Source organism: Osmia bicornis, chromosome 2, assembly GCF_907164935.1.
Source record: "Osmia bicornis bicornis chromosome 2, iOsmBic2.1, whole genome shotgun sequence".
Classification (NCBI taxonomy): domain Eukaryota; kingdom Metazoa; phylum Arthropoda; class Insecta; order Hymenoptera; family Megachilidae; genus Osmia; species Osmia bicornis.
The window spans coordinates 11,952,496-11,973,202 of NC_060217.1; the positions used below are offsets into that span (position 1 = coordinate 11,952,496).

A 20,707-nucleotide genomic window follows, 5' to 3' on the forward strand; every position below is an offset into this window, starting at 1 on the left:
TATCTTCCAGGGAAGAACTCCTCTGCACGTGAGTGCTTGGCAAGGACACGTGGAGATGGTTGCTCTACTGTTAACCGAAGGTGGTGCCAGTGTGAACGCCTGCGACAACGAGAACAGAACTCCTCTTCATTCAGCGGCCTGGCAAGGCCATGCTGCTATCGTTAGATTGCTTCTGGAACACGGGGCTACTCCTGATCATACTTGTAATCAAGGCGCAACTGCTCTAGGTAAAACGCGCGTTCAAATTTTGTACAACCCTTGTCAAACTATGCGGATAAATGAAAAATCATACACGGTTCAGGTATTGCTGCACAAGAAGGTCACGAACACTGTGTACGAGCTCTTCTGAATCACGGTGCGGATCCTAGTCATTCTGATCACTGTGGTCGTAATGCGATCAAAGTGGCCGCCAAAAGTGGCCACGATACTGTCGTCAGGCTACTAGAGGAACATTCGGCTAATCAACGAAGTCTGAGACCCGGCATTAATGGAGGTCCGTTTGTTTCAATGTACATAAATTGTAGATAGAACAAGCTTTTCAGGTTCCTTCAACGTAATATTGTATCGCAGGTGGTAGTAGCAGTGCTACCTCGGTAACATCAAACTCGACAGCGGAAACGAAACCATCGTCCGCAATTTTAAATCCTCTATCGACACAGTACAGTCCAGCCGAATCGCCAGATTCCACGAAGAGACGAAGCTGCGTTTCCCTCGGCAATAATTCTAGCAACAGTAAATCTAGTAGCAATCTAACGGGCAGCACGAAGAGCGATCAAGGAAAATTCAATCAGAATTCGATGGTGAATCAGGTAATCAAAGTAGGTAACAGTGATGTTTCTTAATGCTTTTATTTCCATTAACTCTGTACTTGAAGAATCTTCGACCTCCGATACCACTTCCAATGGGATCATCCATTACGTTTCATTAACTTTTCCGCATGTTTTTATTATCCATTCTCTTTTCTTATGCACTCGTGTACAGATCGTTTTTATTTTCAATCACTCTTCATTTCGATTTCTTTCTCTCGAGTACAAGCTGAACCTAATTATAGTCTCGTTAAATGTAAAGATTAAGTCGATCTATACACAAGCTTCGGATCCACGCAGAGCAAGCCATTATCTGACTCCTATAATTTTAGACACCATTATCTTTCACGCAACAACTGCAACAATGCTCGAGGGGAGCGAAGAGTCGTCCGCTGAGCAAATTGTTGTCGCCTTTGAAAAGCGAACCCCAAAGTCCGATCTATGCCTCGCCGCCTCATTCACCGTTGAGCGACAGCCTTATACCTTACTCGCCCACGAATACCAGTCCACCGAGTGCCCAAACAGCGGCAAACGTGATACAAAGTCAGCTTGGAGTATCTTTGTTGACCGCTAATCAGAACGTACCGTACAAAGCTCAGATCGGTGGATACAATCATACTTCAGCCATCTACGAACCTATTAACATAAAGACGGAGATCATCGACAAGAACGATATCAGCAAACCGTTCGAACTGACGAACGAGATGTTAGGTTTAAGTGTCGCGAAAGACAAGAAAAATGGCCTCGACGAGAAGAGAAACTCGGCTGATACTCACTTCACTAGGGACACTCATATGAGGATAATACTAGGTAACAGTGGGGCTGGTGTTGGCAGAAGCGTGAAACATACCTCTGAACATACGCCTGCCAGGTATTTCTATTTATTTCTAAAGGCATATCGCGAAAAGATTATTCTACTTTACTGTGTATTAATAAAACTAATATGATAATGTTTGATTGCAGTGCGAGCAATGCAAAACCAAAGCGCAATGGCTTGGTTTCCAACCCGGCCATGAGATTAGTAGCAGGTGTTAGAAATGGAATTGAGAATGCAACTAATAGAAATAAACCAATTACAACGCGAGTAAATGGATTTCAGTGGAAAGCAGAGGCACGAAAGGAAACACCTTTGTAGGGACAGGTATTAATACAGTTTCATTTTTGAGGATCACAAATTAAAAGTATCTCTAATGCTAAAAAAAAAGCAACGCAATTTAAACAATCGTTAAACAATAATAAAATATAGAAGAGCTAATGAAACTTTCTCAAGCTAATAAAACAGTGTATTATATCTTCTTTCTTTTTTACAATGCACCACACGGTTTTCATTATGCTTTATGGATATATATAATGTTTTCTATTGAATCGTACACTTAGTATTAGAATTTTCAATACTTCCATCCCTTGAATTTCATTTAATCCAATTTTCAGTTTTAATTTGAAGGAGAATGAATGATAAGTTCTTAGATCTTTTGAAATACTACAGTATCCGAATGATCATTCAATTTATTAAATGATATAAAAATAAATAGAAGTAGCTGATCCTTATACACTGTGTAATACTACAGTGTCCAGTTTTGGAAGTGGTATCAGTAGATCTTTGTATTTCTTTTTTACTAAAGCATAACTTATCGATTTTGCATGATCAAAGATAACTATATATAACATTAGATCTTTCAATAAGATAAGGAATTAGCAAACGTGAGTTTTAAAACAATTTTAATATTCTAATCTTTTCAGAATAACTGGTCTCACTAATCTCCACTTATTAAGTGTGTTTGCGTCATGTCGAGTTTATTTATCATTTGCGTAATAATTCATTGCAAAACATTGTATAAATAGAATGATAATCTAATGAAGATTTTCATTTCTGTGATATAGGCTGTATTGTCTGAACCACCACCTCAGCAGGATACCGGAATCCGTTATTGCGGTTGGCGAATCGTAATTACCAAAAAGCGGAAGTCAATAAATAAATTTTTCTCTTTTTATTTGAGCAAAATCAAATTACCTCACATTAAAAAATGAACAAAAGATTTATAAGAATCGCGATGAAGATGAGAATGAAAAGAAAAAAAAGGAATAATGCGTAATATTACAAACAAACAAAACCAAATATTAAACAGCATAGAGAAATATGTAGATCTAGCAATGTAAACATTACAAAACATGACTTTGTATAAATGTAACGTTAATAAAAATTCTTTATTGATCTCACTAATACTTCATATAAACGGCGATGAACTAATTATTGAAACCTTAAGGATTAAATAGTCATGAGTTTAAAAGAACAATACGTTATGAGATTTTCCTTCAGAAGACTGGATGCAGATAAAATGCATAATGTGATGTTTTAATTGATTAACTCAAAGGATGATAAAGAGTTGTAAAGATATGTATAAATTATATTAAATAATTAAGAAAAACAAAAGGTTATAACGATATAATGTGAAACTCAGTTACAAATACGTAAAATTATGGCCTGAAGATTAAAAACGTGTGTAAATACACATCCTTCATGTATTGTGCACGATCATATTTATTATATTGTAATAGATGCAAAATAAATAAAAAGCAAAATATCGATATTTACCCATTTACTTATTTAACAACATTTTTCAATGACGCAGTTCGATAATACCCAATCAAATGTGTTACAGATAAAGAAAAAGAATTTACTGTAGCAGATAAAGGTAGAACCTCCTTACAGCTTCCATCATGATTATAAAAGGGTCATAAATACATCCACTGTCATGATATCTTTCTCAAGGTAATATCCACTATTTTTAAGTAATGTTCCTTCCATACACCTAACATTGTAGATAAGACAGTAGATTTCATAAAGTCATATTTTTCAGAATACTGTATAACAAGAGAAATTTACTTTCATCAGTCTATCAGATAAGAATTCTCATCCTTGATATATACAAAATAATCTAAAACTTTGCACTGATATTTCTATTAAAAATAAGGAGTGTAAATTGAAAATTTCAATTAAAATTTGTGATAAATTACAGTGATACGTTATATATTCATAGATTTTTCGGAGCATAATGAAAATGTTGAAGAAAATACTGAGACAAAAATTAATATTAAGAACTGTAGCTGGTGTATGTGCTGGAATAACAATAGGTCTTGTTCTTAAAATTAGTACTCCTCAGCCATGGTCTAAACGAAATATAATGTATCTTAAATTCCTTGGAGAAGTATTTATGAGAATGGTAAATTGCTTAATATTACCTCTTGTAATGTCTAGCATCGTGAGTGCTACGTGTAACTTGAAAAAATCAGGTAAATATAAAATATTTAACATTAATTTTATTATTATAAATCAATACCATTTGATACTCATCAATTTTTTTAAATACATAGGCCGAATTGGGACAATGGCATTATACTATTATACAACAACAACGTTACTTGGAATAACACTAAGTGTTGTACTTGTTCAAACAATAAAACCTGGTGAATTACTTAAAAATGAAAATATCATATCACAAAATTCAACCAAATCTTTCATGACTGTGGATACAATTTTAGATTTATTTCGGTATTTCATTTATAGTACACATACATTCATAGTACTGTTAAATTTTATTAGCTATTCATCTTTATTATTTCTATTTTATAGAAATCTGGTACCAGAAAATATAATGAGTGCATGCTTATCTCAGGTAATGGTATTTTTTTTTTTTTTCAATCTTTGTTAAAATTACAAACAAAAATGTGTGATACATTGTTACAGTATCAAACTATGTTGGTCAAGCCAACAAATGAATCAGGTATGTCGAAATAACATTATAATATAACAAAATAAATAATCCCAAAATACATAAGACTATTGAAATCTGGCTTTTTAGTTCCAATATATGAATGGCAAATAGATCATACAACTATAACAGGAACAAATGTCTTAGGACTAGTATTCTTTAGTTTAATTCTAGGCCTAGCTATTGGAGAAATAGAAACAAAGGGTGAACCTTTGATTAACTTTTTTCGATCTTTATCAGATGCAATGATGAAGATTATGAGTTGGGCAATAATGTAAAGTTATTAATTATTAAACATAGTAATAAAAGTGAACAGTTTTAATACAAAAATTGATATTTAATAGGCTGGTACCAATAAGTGCATTATTTCTTATTGCTGCTAAAATTCTTGAAGTGGAAGATTTCGAGAGTTTGATCAAACGACTAGGAATTTATATTTTAACTGTCTTCACTGGTTTACTTATACAAGGGTTAATAATACTTCCTCTAATATATTTCATATGCACCCGCCAATCTCCGTATAGGATTATAGTTAAACTGGGACCAGCTTTTGTTACTGCATTTGGTACATCATCCAGGTAATTGATTGAAACAAGTACTACACTTACAATTTGTACCAAACTCATTAAATTATTTTCTTCCTTAATAAACTGTAATTCAGTACAGCTACAGTTCCAATAACAATATCATGCTTAGAACGTTTTGGAATGCCTCCTAAAATATGTCGATTTATTGTACCAATTGGTGCTACCATAAATATGGATGGTATAGCATTATATGAAAGTATTGGGGCAATTTTTATTATTCAATTGCATGGATTAGAATTTTCGTTGTTCAAAGTCATAATAATCAGGTCTGTATTATAATAATGTCTTTATTGGAATTTTCATACAATAATATCTAATAACATTTATAGCATAACTTGCACCGTATCGTGTATTGGAGCTGCTGGCTTACCCAGTGGCGGGTATGTAATGCTAATAATGGTATTAAATTCCGTGGGAGTCCCCGTAGAAGACGTTTCATTAATTATTGCTATTGACTGGTTTGTGTAAGCATTTCATTCGTATTTATATAACTATAAATATCCATTGATAATAATAAAATAACATTTTCTTCAGCGATCGATTTAGAACGACTTTGAACATCGTTGGCGATGCCCTAGGTGCTGGTATAATAACTCATTATTATAACAAAAATAAACAAATTCCTGGTTCAGAAGAAATGGAATTATGCACATAGAACGAAATGATTCTTTATATTGTAATATTGATTAATTTACAGTAAAAAAAGGATTTAAAAATTTACAATATAAGAATGAATATAAAATTACATGAACGATATACTCATTTATTATTATAAATAAAATTAATTCATCTATTGGAATTAAACTGTTTTGTTTTTACATTTATGGGTAATAAAACTGATAATATTTCATTTCAATTACTTTAAATAAATGGCAGGAATCATTTTTTTGAATGGCTGTAGCCTGATTAAAAATTTGATCGTTGTGCCATCTATTCGAAAATACCGGAAACTACTCTACGAGTTACCGACTGGTTTTCTGAAATTAAGTGAACGGATGGCGCCCTCTATTCGAAAATGGTGGAAACTACTCAACAACTTACCGATCGAGTTTCCGAAACGAGAGGAACCGGTGGCGCTTTCTATCAAAAAGAAGTAAAAGCTACTTACCGATTTATCGATCGATCTTCCAGCATAAATTGCAATTAACGTTTTAATTTGTAAACCAATGTAAAATGTAAAAATACAACGTTCAAAGACAAACTGACGCGTCTCGGCGCGAAGTGGATGATTATATTTTTCGCCCTTGTCCTAGTGATTTTATCAGGGTTGTAGTGTCAGCCCTAATAAACTGGGATGGTGCATGCAATCCATGAAGTAAGAGTATCCTTACAACCCATAAGATTACGTTCAGAAATAGCCATAAGCTATAAACATATCGTAACCGTAGTCGTTATGTCTTTCTTTGAGACAACACTTTTCGGGAATACAGTAAGAAAGGAATAAACCTAATCTGACCTAAAATATTACAATTACAGCTATGTTCAACTCAGTTTATAATGATAAAGTGAGAAACCTAACTTATCTGACACACTGCTGCATCCAGCGACTCCTGTGACATTTTCTAGAAATGAAATCTCATCTATGTGAATACTGCATGTATAGGAGAGAGATTTCAGAATGGCGACTGTCTTTACTTAGGAGAGTACTTATTCCCGCCCAGAAATTGTGTAATTAACGCGTGTCTTTGAAGAGTTCCATGTGTTTTTCAGCGCATATTCACTGAAAATGATAATAGAGAATCCAGATCAATTCAAGGCGTGGCTCACAGCCGTCTTGGAGCCACTGTAAGTAGGCCAGCTTGTCCGAGTACAGTTTTAGGTGTATGTGTATGCATTTGATATTGTAAATGGCCGTACATGTGCTATGCTTTACACCCCATGCAGAATTATATTTACATGTATTACCTGGCTCTTTCTAAATGATTGTTGATAGATCATTTCGGACCAACTTCTTTTGCCAGGCTTATCATGCATTGAACAACAACCAACTTCACAATAATATCTCCCTAACTGATGTGTTTCATCTCTATCTTATAGGAAACGTTTTTCAAATGATTGAACAAAGATTACTTAATTTTGTTACATTTTATCCTGCAATGTAAAGCCTATATGTATTTTCATCGAATAATGCAACATAAAGATGCATTTTACTTCATAATCTTTCCATATAAACAACCTAAAAGAATGATTTATTTTAGTAGGATTTGTTGACATTAATTATTAAATGAAACATAATTTCTCTTTCTGAAATGAATTATTATTAGGAACATTAATTTTCTTTTCTTCATACATATTTTAAGAGCTAATAGACAAGTGTAAAAATAGGGTACATTAATTAAGCATAATTTTGTGAAAACAATATATTTATTTTGTATATGTACATTAATTTTTTGTATTATTGAAAATGTGTTTATTACTGATATCTAATAGATTAGTTAAATCCTTGTAATTAACATCATATGTAATTTTGTTGACTTAATAATGTCATTCTACTTATATTTTATAATCTGTAAACATGTAAAATTATGTCACACAATAATACAGCTGATCAGGTGAAAATTGATCATGACACTTTAATATGAATTGCAGTTATAGATATCTATTTACACAGTGAATAATTGTCATCTGTTTAATTTTGTAGTTGTGATGCAGATCCTGCTGCATTAGCAAAATATGTATATGCTCTTGTGAAGAAGGATAAAACATTGGAAGAGTTACGGGGTGGAATGGTTGAACAACTTGATGTATTTTTACAACAAGGTACTTTGCATTTTGTATCAAACCAATGCATATGGAAAGTATTAATCGGTTACTTCAGTTTAGTCTATAATATTCTCGTTTTGTAGAAACCAAAAACTTTGTGGAATTACTATTCAAAACGTTGGAAACTCAAGAATACGTACTTCCACCAGCAAAAAATGATCCGGATGGTGGTGGCACACCTCCAGGTGTAAATCCACCACCACCTGCATTAGCCGTGGAAAAAGTAACTGAAAGTACAATTCCAATTGCTTCTGTGAATACAAATCCCCCTGTTCCCCTCCAGATGAATGGATCTGCACCTATGACAATAGGTAAACGCGAAACCAGAAAATCCGACTCTGATAAAGTTGATAAAGAAAAAGAGAAACGTTCTCGAAGTCGGTGAGTTTCGTTTGGATTGTAAAAAAGTTTTAAACTATCCGAACGTTATCTAACAATGGAAATTGCATATGTTTCAGGAGCGGCCGAATGAGATCTAGGACAAGATCGCGTTCACGTTCATGGGAAAGAGATAGACGTAGGTCTAGGAGCAGGGAACATATCCGACGTGATCGAGAACGCGATAGGAGTCGGCCATGGAGAAACGAGTCACCACCAAATACACGGCGGCATGACAGAAGGTTTTTATAATATTTCCATCAAAAGATGAAGTATTTTAATTCATAAATCTTTTTTTTTTTTTTTTAATGCCTGGTCTCTTTTTCTCTATAGGCGAAGTAGAAGTCGTAGTACATCACCGATACGACCAAGGATACGAGATGGTCCTGATAATCGAGATCATAGAGCACGATTTAGGAACAGATCTCCAACACCTCTTCGATCTAGATCCCGATCGCGATCGTTAGATCGTAAAAAGATAGACCGCTCTGAGAGAATGGACGTGGATCGAACAGATCGAATCGAAGGAAGTCCTGGGGGTGGTACACCAACACAGGATAGTAATCATGGAGATGTAGACATGAGACTGTCTACTACTAGTCAATCAATTCAAAGCGTAGTCGCTGTTGCTTCTAATGTTCCAAATAGCCAGCCAGGTTTTCAAACGAAAAGGAGGTGCAGAGATTTTGATGGTTTGTATCGTCCAGGTTAATTAATTTTTGAATTATTAAAAATAAATGAAATTAACATACAGAATCTATACTTGCAGAAAAGGGATATTGCATGAGAGGAGATTTATGCCCTTACGATCATGGTACAGATCCAGTTGTATTAGAGGATGTAGCTCTAAGTCGGGTCTTAACTTTTGGCCCGCATAGTGCTCAAGCGCCAGGAACAGTACCTGTAACAGCCGTACCAGAACCACCTCCAGGACCTAATGGAAATGCTCCACCGCAACACCTTCCTCTTGCAAGTTTACCTCCTCCGCATTTAAGAAATCAACATCATTCTAACATGGGTAAGGGGCTCTTTTATTATATTTTTAATGATTATATTTGTAAACGAATGATTATAGAATGTGAAATAAATGCTGACAGATGCTTTTGCCGAATATAATCCCGATGCGCCAAGCATGGAACCAAGAATGCCATGGGGAAGACATCCCCAACCCGGACCTGGTATTTATGGGAGGGGTCAAAGAGAACTGATTAGCGTACCAGTAATTCCGCATACAAATTCATCTGAAGTAACGCATACTCAAACAAATCCATTAAAGCGTAAACAAGCATTTGATTTCAATCGTCTTGGACCAAAACAACGTGTGGTACATAATCCAGCTAATTGTTCTCTGGAATTAAAGAAAGTTCCGCGTAGCCTGAACAATATAACCCAGTTGAATAATCATTTTTCGAAATTCGGTAAAATTGTAAATATCCAAGTTAATTTCGGTGGAGACCCTGAGGGAGCGTTGGTCACCTTCCAGCTACCAGCTGAAGCAAAGGCTGCATATAGAAGTACAGAGGCTGTGTTGAATAATAGATTTATCAAAGTTTTTTGGCATAACAATGTTAACAACAATGCAGCCGGTGGCGCTATTGAAAACGTACCACCGGGTAAGCTGATACTTTGAAATATTTAATTAATCATTAGGCGTGCCAATTGTTTAGTTAACTTAACACTTTCTTTCATTTATTTAGGTTGCCGTCCATCTGTCAAAGAGAGATTAGGTGCTGCTGTTAATGTGCCAGCGAAAACCGATGAAAATGAATATATTCCTACTCGTCGTTCCACCGAAGAACAAATTACCCAGACCACGGTTCCCACCTCACCAAAAACTACACCTGTTCCTACACGAGAAGAAAAAGTTCTTGCAATAAAAAAGACACAAGAGATATTAGCTGCTAAGGAAACGTTAAAGAAAAAACAAGAGGAAAAACGTAAAGAGGCGTTAAAATTAACCGCTGATTTACGTAAGAGAAAACAAGAATTACTAGACAAGCATTTGATAGAGATACGAGCTTTGATCGAGAAGGCTGAGAAAAATCCAGAACAAAAAGATGCAATTATGGCAACGATAAAAACCATGCAACAGTCTATCGACAATCTACGCAAGGATTTAGCTGCGAATGGTCAAATCGGTGGTAATAAGACGCAAGTAAAATCCAGAGAACAAACGCAGAAAGAAATCTTAGACGCCGAGTTAGATTTAATGACTGCACAACAGGAGGGACAGGATGCCGGTGAATTACAAAAGAGATTAAATGAATTACGAGCTCAGGCCGCTGCGTTAGGTTTAAATACAGGGACGGCCGTTGGTAGAGGTACAAGACCTAGTAGAGTTATACGAGGTACTCATGCATTATCATACAGGGGTCGTGGTAGAGGTAGTTTTACTCATGTTTCGGTAGATCATAGACCTACGAGTCTTCTAGTCTCTGGTTACGAAACCGAAGAAAAGGCTGAAGTTTTAGCGCATTTTCAAGTAAGGATTAACAATGATCATTTTAATTACTCGCACGTTATTTTCTCTATATCGCTATTTACTTTGTTATGTTACAGCAATTCGGAGAAATAGTGAGTCAAATAGTAGATGATGCGACCCCTTCGATTGTAATCAATTATAAATCCAGGAAAGAAGCCGAGGTGGCTTTAGCAAAGGGACGCACATTTCAAGATAGATTACTGTCCATTACATGGGTATCCGGGCATCACTTACATCGTGGCGGAAGTGGTAGTAATACAAATACATCCGTACAACTTTCCTCCCGTTCCGAACAAGCACCACCTACCACCGATGAAGATGTTGATTTAGAAGTGAGCTTTAAATTCTTTAAAAAAAATATATATCTATTCTATTCATATATTGTTTTATTTAATTGCAATCTTTTTTTCTTGTTTTCTTTTTTTAAAACCTCAACAGGGTAACGCTGAAGCATTGCTTCTGGAGGAAAACGAAGAGGAAGAGGACGAAGATGGTGAATCTCGAAGTTGGCGGCGATAGCAGGGTCAGCGTCGTTCGTGACATAAATTTGGTACCAGCTATAATGACTGTGTAATGACTTGGGCAAATCAATATGTGCCCAACACTTGCGCCATTACTGCACTGTCGTTTGATGCATCAAATGCCATGATTTTCACGAAAAAATCAGGTTACGAGCTCATACACGTTATCATGAGTGTTACACTATTTGTTAATATTATTAAATATATTCGCGTGCGCATTATAGCGGTATTATAAAGAAACATACCGTACCGAAGTGCGCGTTGCAAAATAGAAAACTGATATGCAAGTTTACAACAAGAAAAAAAAAACTAACCAAATTTATCCCATTATTTGTAGAATAAAATCGCTATGTTTTGTATGGGAAAACATCTTATTCTGAATTTCAGTCCTTTTCTTTCGTGTGTAGTACTGTGAATTGTCTACTGTTATTTCTTTTAAGATATAACTATGATAACTGTAGCCAGACTTTTAGAATAAGTAGATACTTATAATTTTCAAAAATTTTACAATCGAAAGTGAGGAAACTATATTTATAACTTGTAAGATACAAATACAATTTATTATATAATTATCACGTAACATATAGCGTATGACGCTTTGAGTAGTGTAATTGGTTTCTCCTCTTTTTTTTTTTACTTTCACTTAATGTACTATTTAAAATTGTTTCTGTAATGATGTACAGTGTAATGTATCATTGTCATGATTTCTTTCTGTCAAATGTCAATGAAACTAAGTTGATTAGAATTGAAAACTTTATTCGTGCATAATTTTACACTAGTTGTTTCAATATATACTGAAAAAATAATATATATATATATATATATATAATTGTTACATACAAATTCTTAATATTAATTTCCAAGGTAAGTATTAAATTCTGCAATAAACAAATTTCGTGTGCACTGTACGTGAAACTTAGAAAAAAGAAAATCACAGACTATGTTTTAATGCCTTTGGCATTTCGTTATACATAGAAATAAACTTATTTGATACATTTTGAAAATAATTTCAAGTAAAATCCTACCCAATATTTTATTAAGTATTTTATTTTTAAAAGTTCAATGATGCAGACAATTTAGTTTTAAATATTACGTTCTAAAAATGTAATTTACTTAAGAAATTTCTCTTATTTCAAATTCAAACACTAGTTACTAAGGCAACTTTTTTATATAGCTAATTTTTTTTACTTACATTCGGTATCAATTTATGAAACAAGAATAAAAAGATTGATTTATTTTGTCAAGAAAAACAATTTTTTACTCCATTCCTATAAACTATTCTTTCTAATATAGCTAATGTGGTATTTAAAATAATCTCTTCTTTCTTCAATAATATTAAGTAAATCGTTGTACAGTATTTCAGAATCAAAATTACTGTAAAAGTAGCATGTACTTTTTGTACTATGTTTTAAGAGCAACGAACTGAGACATGTATCAAACAGCACGTAAGAAAATGAAAAATAAATTACATTTAAAAAATAGTACATACATGCAATTTGTAACAAGGAATAAAATATAAATAACATTGTTTAAATTTTACATGTGAGACTTTTTACATTATGGAGACAACCAACTAGCCAATAAACTACCCAACAATAATTGTGCAACTGGTAGTATACATAATGGTAAATTCACTGCTGGGCCATGAGCTGAACCATGATAAGCACCACGTAAAATCCAACTGCCAAGACCAACTGATTTGTGAGTACTTGTAAAAAGTGTAGCTAGTACGATATCCCGAGGTAACCATTGAGAGCACAAAATCCAACATAAGCAGCTAACAAAGAGTTGTCCCACGCAAGCTTAAACATAAGAGATTCTAATGCCACAATGAGTTAATGAAAGCTATCGTATTATGCATTTACTTCAAATCTGTGATACATTTAATGCATTAAGTTGAAATAAATACATGCAACTGTCACAATGATTATTAGTAACATTTATCTGCTCATAAAAATGTAATATTAGTACAGTTAGTAACAATAAACTTACCTATTAATACACACAATAACACATCGGTGGCTTGTAAAGATGATGCATCCACTAAGACTGCATCACAAAACCAGTGATACGCTGTAGCTAATAACAATGCTTGAGAAAACCATGGGGATTTAATTTTGAAACAAAAATCATACTTTAAAATAACAATTTGAATTGTAATACCAATGATTAATGGTATAATTGTACTATAAACGGTTTCTTTAATGTTTACACCAACCAGAGGAGGTGTAGATGCTCCTAACTGTAACAGGAATCGTATATATTTTTATCAAATAAGTGATACATGAAATAACTTCTATAAAATAATCGATGTATGTATATGTAATTTACCACAAAATATAATAATATAGGAGATATAAATAATCCTCCGAAATGAGATACCAAAGTTATCACAATACTTGTTGACAAGTCTGCTTTTGCCAATCTACATAGAACAAAACTTGTATTGAATGGAGGTGGCATGCAGTAAAGTACCTAGAAAAAAGAAATGATTCATAGGTGTTCTATAAATATCTTTCTTTGTATTTATTTACCTCCATTCCCTTTAACAGCCATATATTAACATCGGCGTATACTAATAAATATACTCCGATCTTCATTAAAAATGGCATTAGTATGTATATAAAGATCATTGTAAATATTAAAAGAGGGCCATTGTTTAATGTTGAATATAGTGATTTAGGATCACATAATAAACCTGCTTCCAGATATGTTAAAGGCACAGCAAAATAACGAATGATAACATTCCCATTGAGAATACCTAAAATATGCAATATAAAAATAACAATATATATATTGTTCTTAACTATAAATACAATAATTTTATAAGAAATACCATTTGTCTTGCCAAAGTGTGGTCTAATAGATGCAAGTATCATACAGAAAAGCATTGATAGAAAATATCCGTATCGATATAAAAGTTTACTATGTCTTTTCATTTGATGATTTTCTTGTATATAATTTAAATTCATGTTTCCTTGATTTTATATGTTCCTGTAATGATTTCAGAAATATTTATTATGATCCTGTTACAATAATAATAGTTGCATAACAAAGCAGATGAAATGTGAATAGTACAATGAAAGAATGTTGATAATAATAAAAAGGATTCAAACCATTTTTGTGAAAATTAAATTAGATCTGGCTACTAGCAAGTTCAGCCAGTACAACATTTTTTTCTGGTTCTTCTTTGGGACAATTTCATGCACTGTCTCCTTTAAAATATTGTACATGTGCACTTTAAGATGAAATACTATACATACTGCAATCCTATTTGAACATGCTTAAAGAATTATGATTAAATAAAGCAAGCATATCTTACTCTGTATAATATTGTATTATGTTTATTAAATGTATTATCTAATAGAATCATTCCCTTATAAACTAATCTACCTATGTATGTTATTCAATTACAATCAGCATTTCTGTAGGAGTATATTGCTTATTAATGATAAAACAATATTAAATACAAATAAAATAATAGATGCATCTAAATTAAAGCATTGTTTGCAAAATTTGTAATGTAGAAAATACAATGATATTCTTTTAAATAACAGTCTTTCTGTGGTGTGTACAAAATGACTTATTTTTACCACCTATTATAAACAAATGAAGTCAACCTTTTTATTAATGTTTTACAAATCCCATACCATACAAAATGAGTATAAAAATAATAGTGCGTGGTGCTAAATAAATTTGGTTTTATGCTTCAAAATATAATTACGTATTTACACGTGATTACGTTGACAGACAATATATTATCACGCTGTTTGAATTTAAAGATGTCGCACGAAAGAAAACAAATTATTTCCCATACAATAAAAATTCAAGATTAACATTCATTGCATTCAACATTTTCCTGAAATACTTTAAAAGTAATAGGTAATGTTATATAGTTCCTAATCCTTGAAAGCCATTATGTATAATGTTCAATCATTAGATAATAAATAATATATTGTTTTCTACTCCATCGTATCAAATAGTCAGTACGAATATGACTGAACCAGTGATTACAGATACACCCTCGATCGCGCATGCCGTCCCCCAAGGCAAAATGGCGATCTAAGCCAGTAGAGGGGAAGGTGCCTCCACCACTAGACATGATACCTCCAACCAATAGTTCCTAGAATACGCCACCCCCGCGGGTAAAGGGTGAGAAAACATACCCCTTAATTACCCTCTGAGGAAAACATATATATACATAGATAAATAGTTATTGAAAGCGCCAATGTCGATGGTCGTGGGGTTTTAGTCAGTAGGAATCTGACACTCCCCCGCCGCCCACCCGCAGGGTCGGCAGAGGGTCTTATGCAAGATTTCCCCACGTTAAAAAAAAAAAAAAAAAAAAAACATTTACAGCCACTAATCCCCTTACATCCCTGCATCCTTTACATGCCTGTATCCCTTACATCACTGCATCATTTACATCCACGCTTTCTTTATATCCTTGCATCCTTTACTCCTCTAACGCCCTTACATCCCAGCCTCTCTCACATCCCCGTATGCCTAACATCCCGCTATCCTTTACACCTTTCCATCCCTTACACTCTTCAATCCTTGACATCTCCCTATGTCTGTTCTCTTACAATCCTGCTTCCCTTATAGCCCTGCAACCCCCAAATCACATTATTTCCTACAATTTGAACTAACTTTTTCCCGCAAACAGTGCCATCTAGCAGCAAAAATGCGAACTAAATTTTCGATGCCGGATCAGCGCCATCTGGTTTTGAAAAAAGGAACTAAAGCACGCAGAAATTTTGGCCCTCTGGCGGCAAAAATGCGAACTAAATTTTCGATGTCGGATCAGCGCCATCTGGTTTTGAAAAAAGGAACTAAAGCATGTCGAAATTTTGGCCCTCTAGCGGCAAAAATGTGAACTAAATTTTCGATGTCGAATCAGCGCCATCTGGTTTTGAAAAAAGGAACTAAAGCATGCAGAAATTTTGGCCCTCTGGCGGCAAAAATGCGAACTAAATTTTCGATGTCGGATCAGCGCCATCTGATTTTGAAAAAAGGAACTAAAGCACGCAGAAATTTTGGCCCTCTGGCGGCAAAAATGCGAACTAAATTTTCGATGTCGGATCAGCGCCATCTGGTTTTGAAAAAAGGAACTAAAGCATGTCGAAATTTTGGCCCTCTAGCGGCAAAAATGTGAACTAAATTTTCTATGTCGAATCAGCGCCATCTGGTGGCGAAAAGGGGAACTAAATTTTTCACAATTTTTCGCGGTCTAATGCCGTAATATAAGAGATCCAGGAATGTAAAGGATCCAGGAATGTGAGGGATACAGGAATGTAAGGGATGCAGGAATGTGAGGGATACAGGAATGTGAGGGATGCAGGAATGTAAGGGATACAGGAATGCAAGGGAATTAGTGGCTGTAAATGTTTTTTTTTTTTTTTTTTTAACGTGGGGAAATCTTGCATAAGACCCCCCGCCGTGCCCTGTGGGCGGACGGCGGGGGAGTGTCAGATTCTTACTGACTAAAACCCCACGGCGACCAACACTGGCGCTAAAGAAGGGCTCCGGGACTTAATTTGTAATACCCTGGAGCCCTCTACGTCTGACACCCATCTCGGGTGCCTATCATGTTGTTGAATTGTAATGTTGTTCAGTGACTATAGATAGTAGACTACTATCTATAGTCACTGTGTTGTTGTAATGGTATAATGCCTACTGGCATACCCAGTCATGGGGACGCTTTCCCCTTCGCTGGCTTAGACCGCCATTTCCCTAGAGGGGACGTTGTTCGTTTATTGTGTACTAACTTAGTTTTACAACTGCAAAAGATATTTATAGGAATTGTATTGTGTTAAGATATAAAGTTTAATCATAATCAAAATGGATGGTTTTGATAGGGATCAAAGATTTGAAGATATTCAAAAAGAATATCTGGATTTTTTAGATGATATGGTATGTTTGCATAGGTACACAGTTAATAATTGAATTACATTTTGTAATTGTACTGTAGGAGGACCAAGGAATTTATACTACTCTTGTAAAGAACATGATCGAAGAAAACAAGCACAGATTATACGTAAATGTTAATGATTTGCGAAGAAAGAATCCTCTTCGTGCAGCAAGGTGTACCTAACAAATATATTTCATTTATTTCACAAAAGTATTATATTAATATTCATCTTATAATATGTTTTACAATACTAATCTTAATTTTTCTTATAGCCTATTAAATAATTCTTTTGAAGAGCATCAAGCTTTTCAACTTGCTCTAAAACAATTTGTTGCAAGCATTGATACGGATTATGCTAAAGAAAATTTAGATTTATTTATAGGATTTGAAGGAAGTTTTGGAAGTAAACATGTTACACCAAGAACTCTTACATCACATTTCTTGGGTAACTTGGTATGTCTGGAAGGTATTGTTACAAAATGTGAGTTGTGTTTATTTTATTTTGTGTTTAAATTTTATTATAGTATAGCTCTTTATAATATATATTATAACATTCTACAGGTTCCTTAGTGAGGCCAAAGGTTGTAAGAAGTATTCATTATTGCAGTGCAACTAAAACTGTAACAGAAAGAGCTTACACTGATTTTACTTCATTTGAAGCATTTCCACAAGCTGCTGTGTATCCAACTACAGTAAATATTTGTAATATATTATTTTATTTCCGAGTGAATAGAATACTCGATATATTTTTAATATTTCAATGTAGGATGATGATGGCAACCTGTTAGAAACAGAATTTGGTCTTTCTACCTACAAAGATCATCAGACAATAACTATACAAGAAATGCCTGAAAAAGCACCAACTGGTCAGCTACCAAGAAGCATTGATGTTGTATGCGATAATGATTTGGTAGATCTTTGTAAACCTGGAGACAGAGTTCAGATTGTTGGAAGTTTCAGATGCCTCCCTGGTAAATATGGAGGATATACAACAGGGACTTTCAAGTATGGTAATTCAATAATAAAACTTTTAAATGTTATACCTGAAATTAAACATTCAAACCTATCTTTACAGAACAATTTTAATTGCTAATAATGTCATGCAGTTAAGCAAAGAAGCTAATCTAACTATTTCTCATAATGATGTAGCTATGTGTAAGAAACTCGCCAGAAGTAATGCGTGTAAAAATATTTTTGAATTACTTAGTAAATCGCTAGCCCCGTCTATACATGGGCATGATTATGTAAAAAAAGCAATTTTGTGTTTATTACTTGGAGGTGTGGAGAAACTGTTACCTAACGGTACAAGATTAAGAGGGTAAAGAGTTTTACATATAATGTGTAAAACAATGAAACTTCGACAAAGTCTAATTCTCAATTTTCGTAGGGATGTTAACGTGTTACTTATAGGTGATCCATCTGTTGCAAAATCACAACTTTTACGTTATGTTCTGTGTACGGCGCCAAGAGCAATTCCAACTACCGGTAGAGGATCTTCGGGTGTTGGTTAACAGCTGCTGTTACTGTAGATAATGAGACTGGAGAACGTAGACTTGAAGCTGGGGCTATGGTATTAGCAGATCGAGGAATTATTTGTATAGATGAGTTTGATAAAATGTCGGATATTGATAGAACAGCGATACACGAAGTAATGGAACAAGGAAAAGTAACTATTGCTAAAGCTGGAATACACGCTAGTTTAAATGCACGGTGTTCGGTATTGGCGGCTGCAAATCCAGTTTACGGAAGAGTAAGATTTATTTACTGAAAATAATTCTTTAATTTAAATAATAATGTTTATTTCTTCTGTACGATATGTTTGTTCTTGCAGTATGATCAGTATAAAACGCCAATGGAAAATATTGGCCTACAAGATTCACTACTATCACGTTTTGATCTATTGTTTGTTATGCTAGATACAGTCGATCCTGAACAGGATCAAATAATAAGTGATCATGTTGTGAGAATGCATAGATATAGAAATCCTACAGAGCAAGATGGGGAAGCATTACCACTGGGTAGTAAAATAGATATATTGACTACGAAAAATCCGGATGAAATTCTTAATGAAAACACGGGAACTCAGGTTTATCAAAAATATGATCCTTTGCTGCATGGTCTGTCCCGTTCAAAAAGGTGTAGTTTCAATTATTATAATATATAATATAATATAATATAATATAACGTTTAATATAACAATGAATGTCTTTCAGTGATCAAATTTTAACTATAAACTTTATGAGAAAATATATTCACATAGCTCGTTGTATGAAACCAAAACTTACGGAAGAGGCTTGTGAAGTTATTGCCAGCGAGTACTCAAAGTTGCGATCAGAAGAATCACTAGATTCCGATTTAGCGAGGGTATACAATGTTTATTATTTATTAAGAAATACTCTGCTTATTATTCTACTAACTTTTCATTATTTGCTTATTAGACACAACCTGTAACAGCTCGTACTTTGGAAACATTGATTCGATTGTCTACTGCACACGCAAAAGCTCGTTTATCAAAAAATGTTACTGCTGATGATGCTTTTGCAGCGATAGAACTCGTTGAATTTGCTTACTTTAAGCGAGTTCTAGAAAAAGAAAAGAGAAAGCGAAGACGACACGATAGCGAAGATAGCCAGGCCGGGGAAGACGAGCATGAAAAACAGAAAAAACGTACAAGAAAAAACAAATGCAGCATCAGATGATCCATATGACTTTGAAAATGAAGATGATAGTCATATCGATGAAGTTACACGAAAAGTAACTAGATCACAAATAAAAACGACTAGATCAAAATCCGATCAATCAACGCCGGACTCTGATCAACCTGTTGTACCAGAAACACCCGCAACTATTACCGATGAAAGGTGAGCGATTAAATCATATTGAAATTTCATTGTCAGTGAAAAGGTTTTTCAATTCTAAAAACGTTTATATACATATGTCATTTGATTTCAGACTTAAAGTCTTTAGAACACTTCTGCATAAGTTATTCCAACAACAAAGGGCACAATTACTTCCGTTATCAAGAGTACGTGAATATATTAACGCTGAACAGTCCGAAGAGTTTACACCGGGAGAAATTACCGCTGCAATTAACAAAATGTCCGATGCTAATCAAATTATGGCTGCAGACGATAATATCTTTCTTATGTAAATTCTTTATTTACGTAAGTCATTTTATATTTTTTTACTATATAAATTTGCCATGAATTTTTGTACTTTACGAGATATTTTAATAAATATTAAACAATCTGTTTGAAATTGTACTGTTTCTTCTCCTGTTTCACTAAAGTAGTCTTCTAATAATTATGTCTATCAACATTTATTATCTTTTCATATTACAGTATAGCACATTGGCACATAAACTAGCAACAGTGATCAACATTCATTACAGTACTGTAAACATATTTATATTTCTAAGGCTTTCTGTTTTATGTTTATATATAACATATATATAAAACTAATTCATATCACATAGATATAAATAGTTGT

The 20,707-nt window shown here is 33.9% G+C and overlaps 5 protein-coding genes and 1 long non-coding RNA gene across 15 annotated transcripts in view; 5 read left to right on the plus strand and 1 right to left on the minus strand.

Moving 5' to 3' along the window:
• LOC114880398 (ankyrin repeat domain-containing protein 50) overlaps positions 1–3,394 on the plus strand; it is a 109,825-nt gene extending 106,431 nt beyond the window's left edge. For 2 of the 5 annotated variants that reach the window (XM_046290114.1, XM_046290116.1), the window contains 6 exons: positions 11–227; positions 302–493; positions 571–818; positions 1,139–1,677; positions 1,770–1,947; positions 2,688–2,876. In XM_046290114.1, the coding sequence (XP_046146070.1) occupies positions 11–227; positions 302–493; positions 571–818; positions 1,139–1,677; positions 1,770–1,941 (1,368 nt within the window). In that variant the 3' untranslated portion in view covers positions 1,942–1,947; positions 2,688–2,876. Of the gene's footprint in view, positions 1–10; positions 228–301; positions 494–570; positions 819–1,138; positions 1,678–1,769; positions 1,948–2,687 lie in introns of all 5 variants that reach the window. The other 3 variants (XM_046290115.1, XM_046290117.1, XM_046290118.1) reach the window with 3 other exon arrangements.
• Positions 3,395–3,474: 80 nt separating this feature from the next.
• On the plus strand, positions 3,475–5,903 carry LOC114880399 (excitatory amino acid transporter 3-like). 2 transcript variants are annotated; one of them, XM_046290120.1, is made up of 9 exons: positions 3,475–3,576; positions 3,845–4,356; positions 4,438–4,480; positions 4,552–4,588; positions 4,667–4,850; positions 4,921–5,154; positions 5,238–5,429; positions 5,493–5,627; positions 5,698–5,903. In XM_046290120.1, exons 2-9 carry the CDS (start codon positions 3,860–3,862, stop codon positions 5,816–5,818), a joined length of 1,443 nt encoding a protein of 480 aa, XP_046146076.1. In that variant the 5' UTR covers positions 3,475–3,576; positions 3,845–3,859; the 3' UTR covers positions 5,819–5,903. The 2 variants fall into 2 exon arrangements, with proteins under 2 accessions (XP_046146076.1, XP_029052197.1); XM_029196364.2 differs by lacking the exon at positions 3,475–3,576 and having other exon boundaries at positions 3,612–4,097; positions 4,179–4,356.
• Positions 5,904–6,432: 529 nt separating this feature from the next.
• LOC114880401 (RNA-binding protein 26) lies at positions 6,433–11,887 on the plus strand. 2 transcript variants are annotated; one of them, XM_029196369.2, is made up of 11 exons: positions 6,433–6,478; positions 6,640–6,948; positions 7,805–7,923; positions 8,010–8,307; positions 8,385–8,546; positions 8,638–8,996; positions 9,074–9,322; positions 9,402–9,917; positions 10,002–10,786; positions 10,864–11,118; positions 11,225–11,887. In XM_029196369.2, the coding sequence occupies exons 2-11, from the start codon at positions 6,890–6,892 to the stop codon at positions 11,303–11,305; spliced, it is 2,883 nt and encodes a 960-aa protein (XP_029052202.1). In that variant the 5' UTR covers positions 6,433–6,478; positions 6,640–6,889; the 3' UTR covers positions 11,306–11,887. The 2 variants fall into 2 exon arrangements, with proteins under 2 accessions (XP_029052202.1, XP_029052201.1); XM_029196368.2 differs by having other exon boundaries at positions 6,443–6,948.
• Positions 11,888–12,046: 159 nt separating this feature from the next.
• Positions 12,047–15,637, minus strand: LOC114880402 (sodium/bile acid cotransporter 7-B-like). Of its 4 annotated transcripts, none has more exons than XM_046290121.1 (6): positions 15,040–15,637; positions 14,144–14,301; positions 13,842–14,068; positions 13,639–13,782; positions 13,300–13,549; positions 12,047–13,109 (listed from the first exon to the last, which is right to left on the minus strand). In XM_046290121.1, exons 2-6 carry the CDS (start codon positions 14,277–14,279, stop codon positions 12,865–12,867), a joined length of 1,002 nt encoding a protein of 333 aa, XP_046146077.1. In that variant the 5' UTR covers positions 14,280–14,301; positions 15,040–15,637; the 3' UTR covers positions 12,047–12,864. The 4 variants fall into 4 exon arrangements, with proteins under 4 accessions (XP_046146077.1, XP_046146078.1, XP_029052213.1 ...); XM_046290122.1 differs by having other exon boundaries at positions 15,032–15,637; XM_029196380.2 differs by lacking the exon at positions 15,040–15,637 and adding an exon at positions 14,424–14,513.
• Positions 12,925–14,695, plus strand: LOC123989291. Its single transcript, XR_006830529.1, has 2 exons — positions 12,925–13,008; positions 14,317–14,695. It is a non-coding gene; the product is annotated as an uncharacterized LOC123989291 (long non-coding RNA).
• A 1,218-nt stretch (positions 15,638–16,855) lies between the features above and the next one.
• On the plus strand, positions 16,856–20,476 carry LOC114880405 (DNA replication licensing factor Mcm3). The gene is given in 13 exon segments (XM_029196387.2): positions 16,856–17,220; positions 17,279–17,391; positions 17,491–17,699; positions 17,780–17,910; positions 17,985–18,223; positions 18,294–18,536; positions 18,606–18,724; positions 18,727–18,968; positions 19,050–19,354; positions 19,432–19,582; positions 19,657–19,893; positions 19,895–20,079; positions 20,171–20,476. Coding segments are annotated over 13 exon segments (2,445 nt in total). The 5' UTR covers positions 16,856–17,148; the 3' UTR covers positions 20,370–20,476.
• The last annotated feature ends 231 nt before the right edge of the window (positions 20,477–20,707 follow it).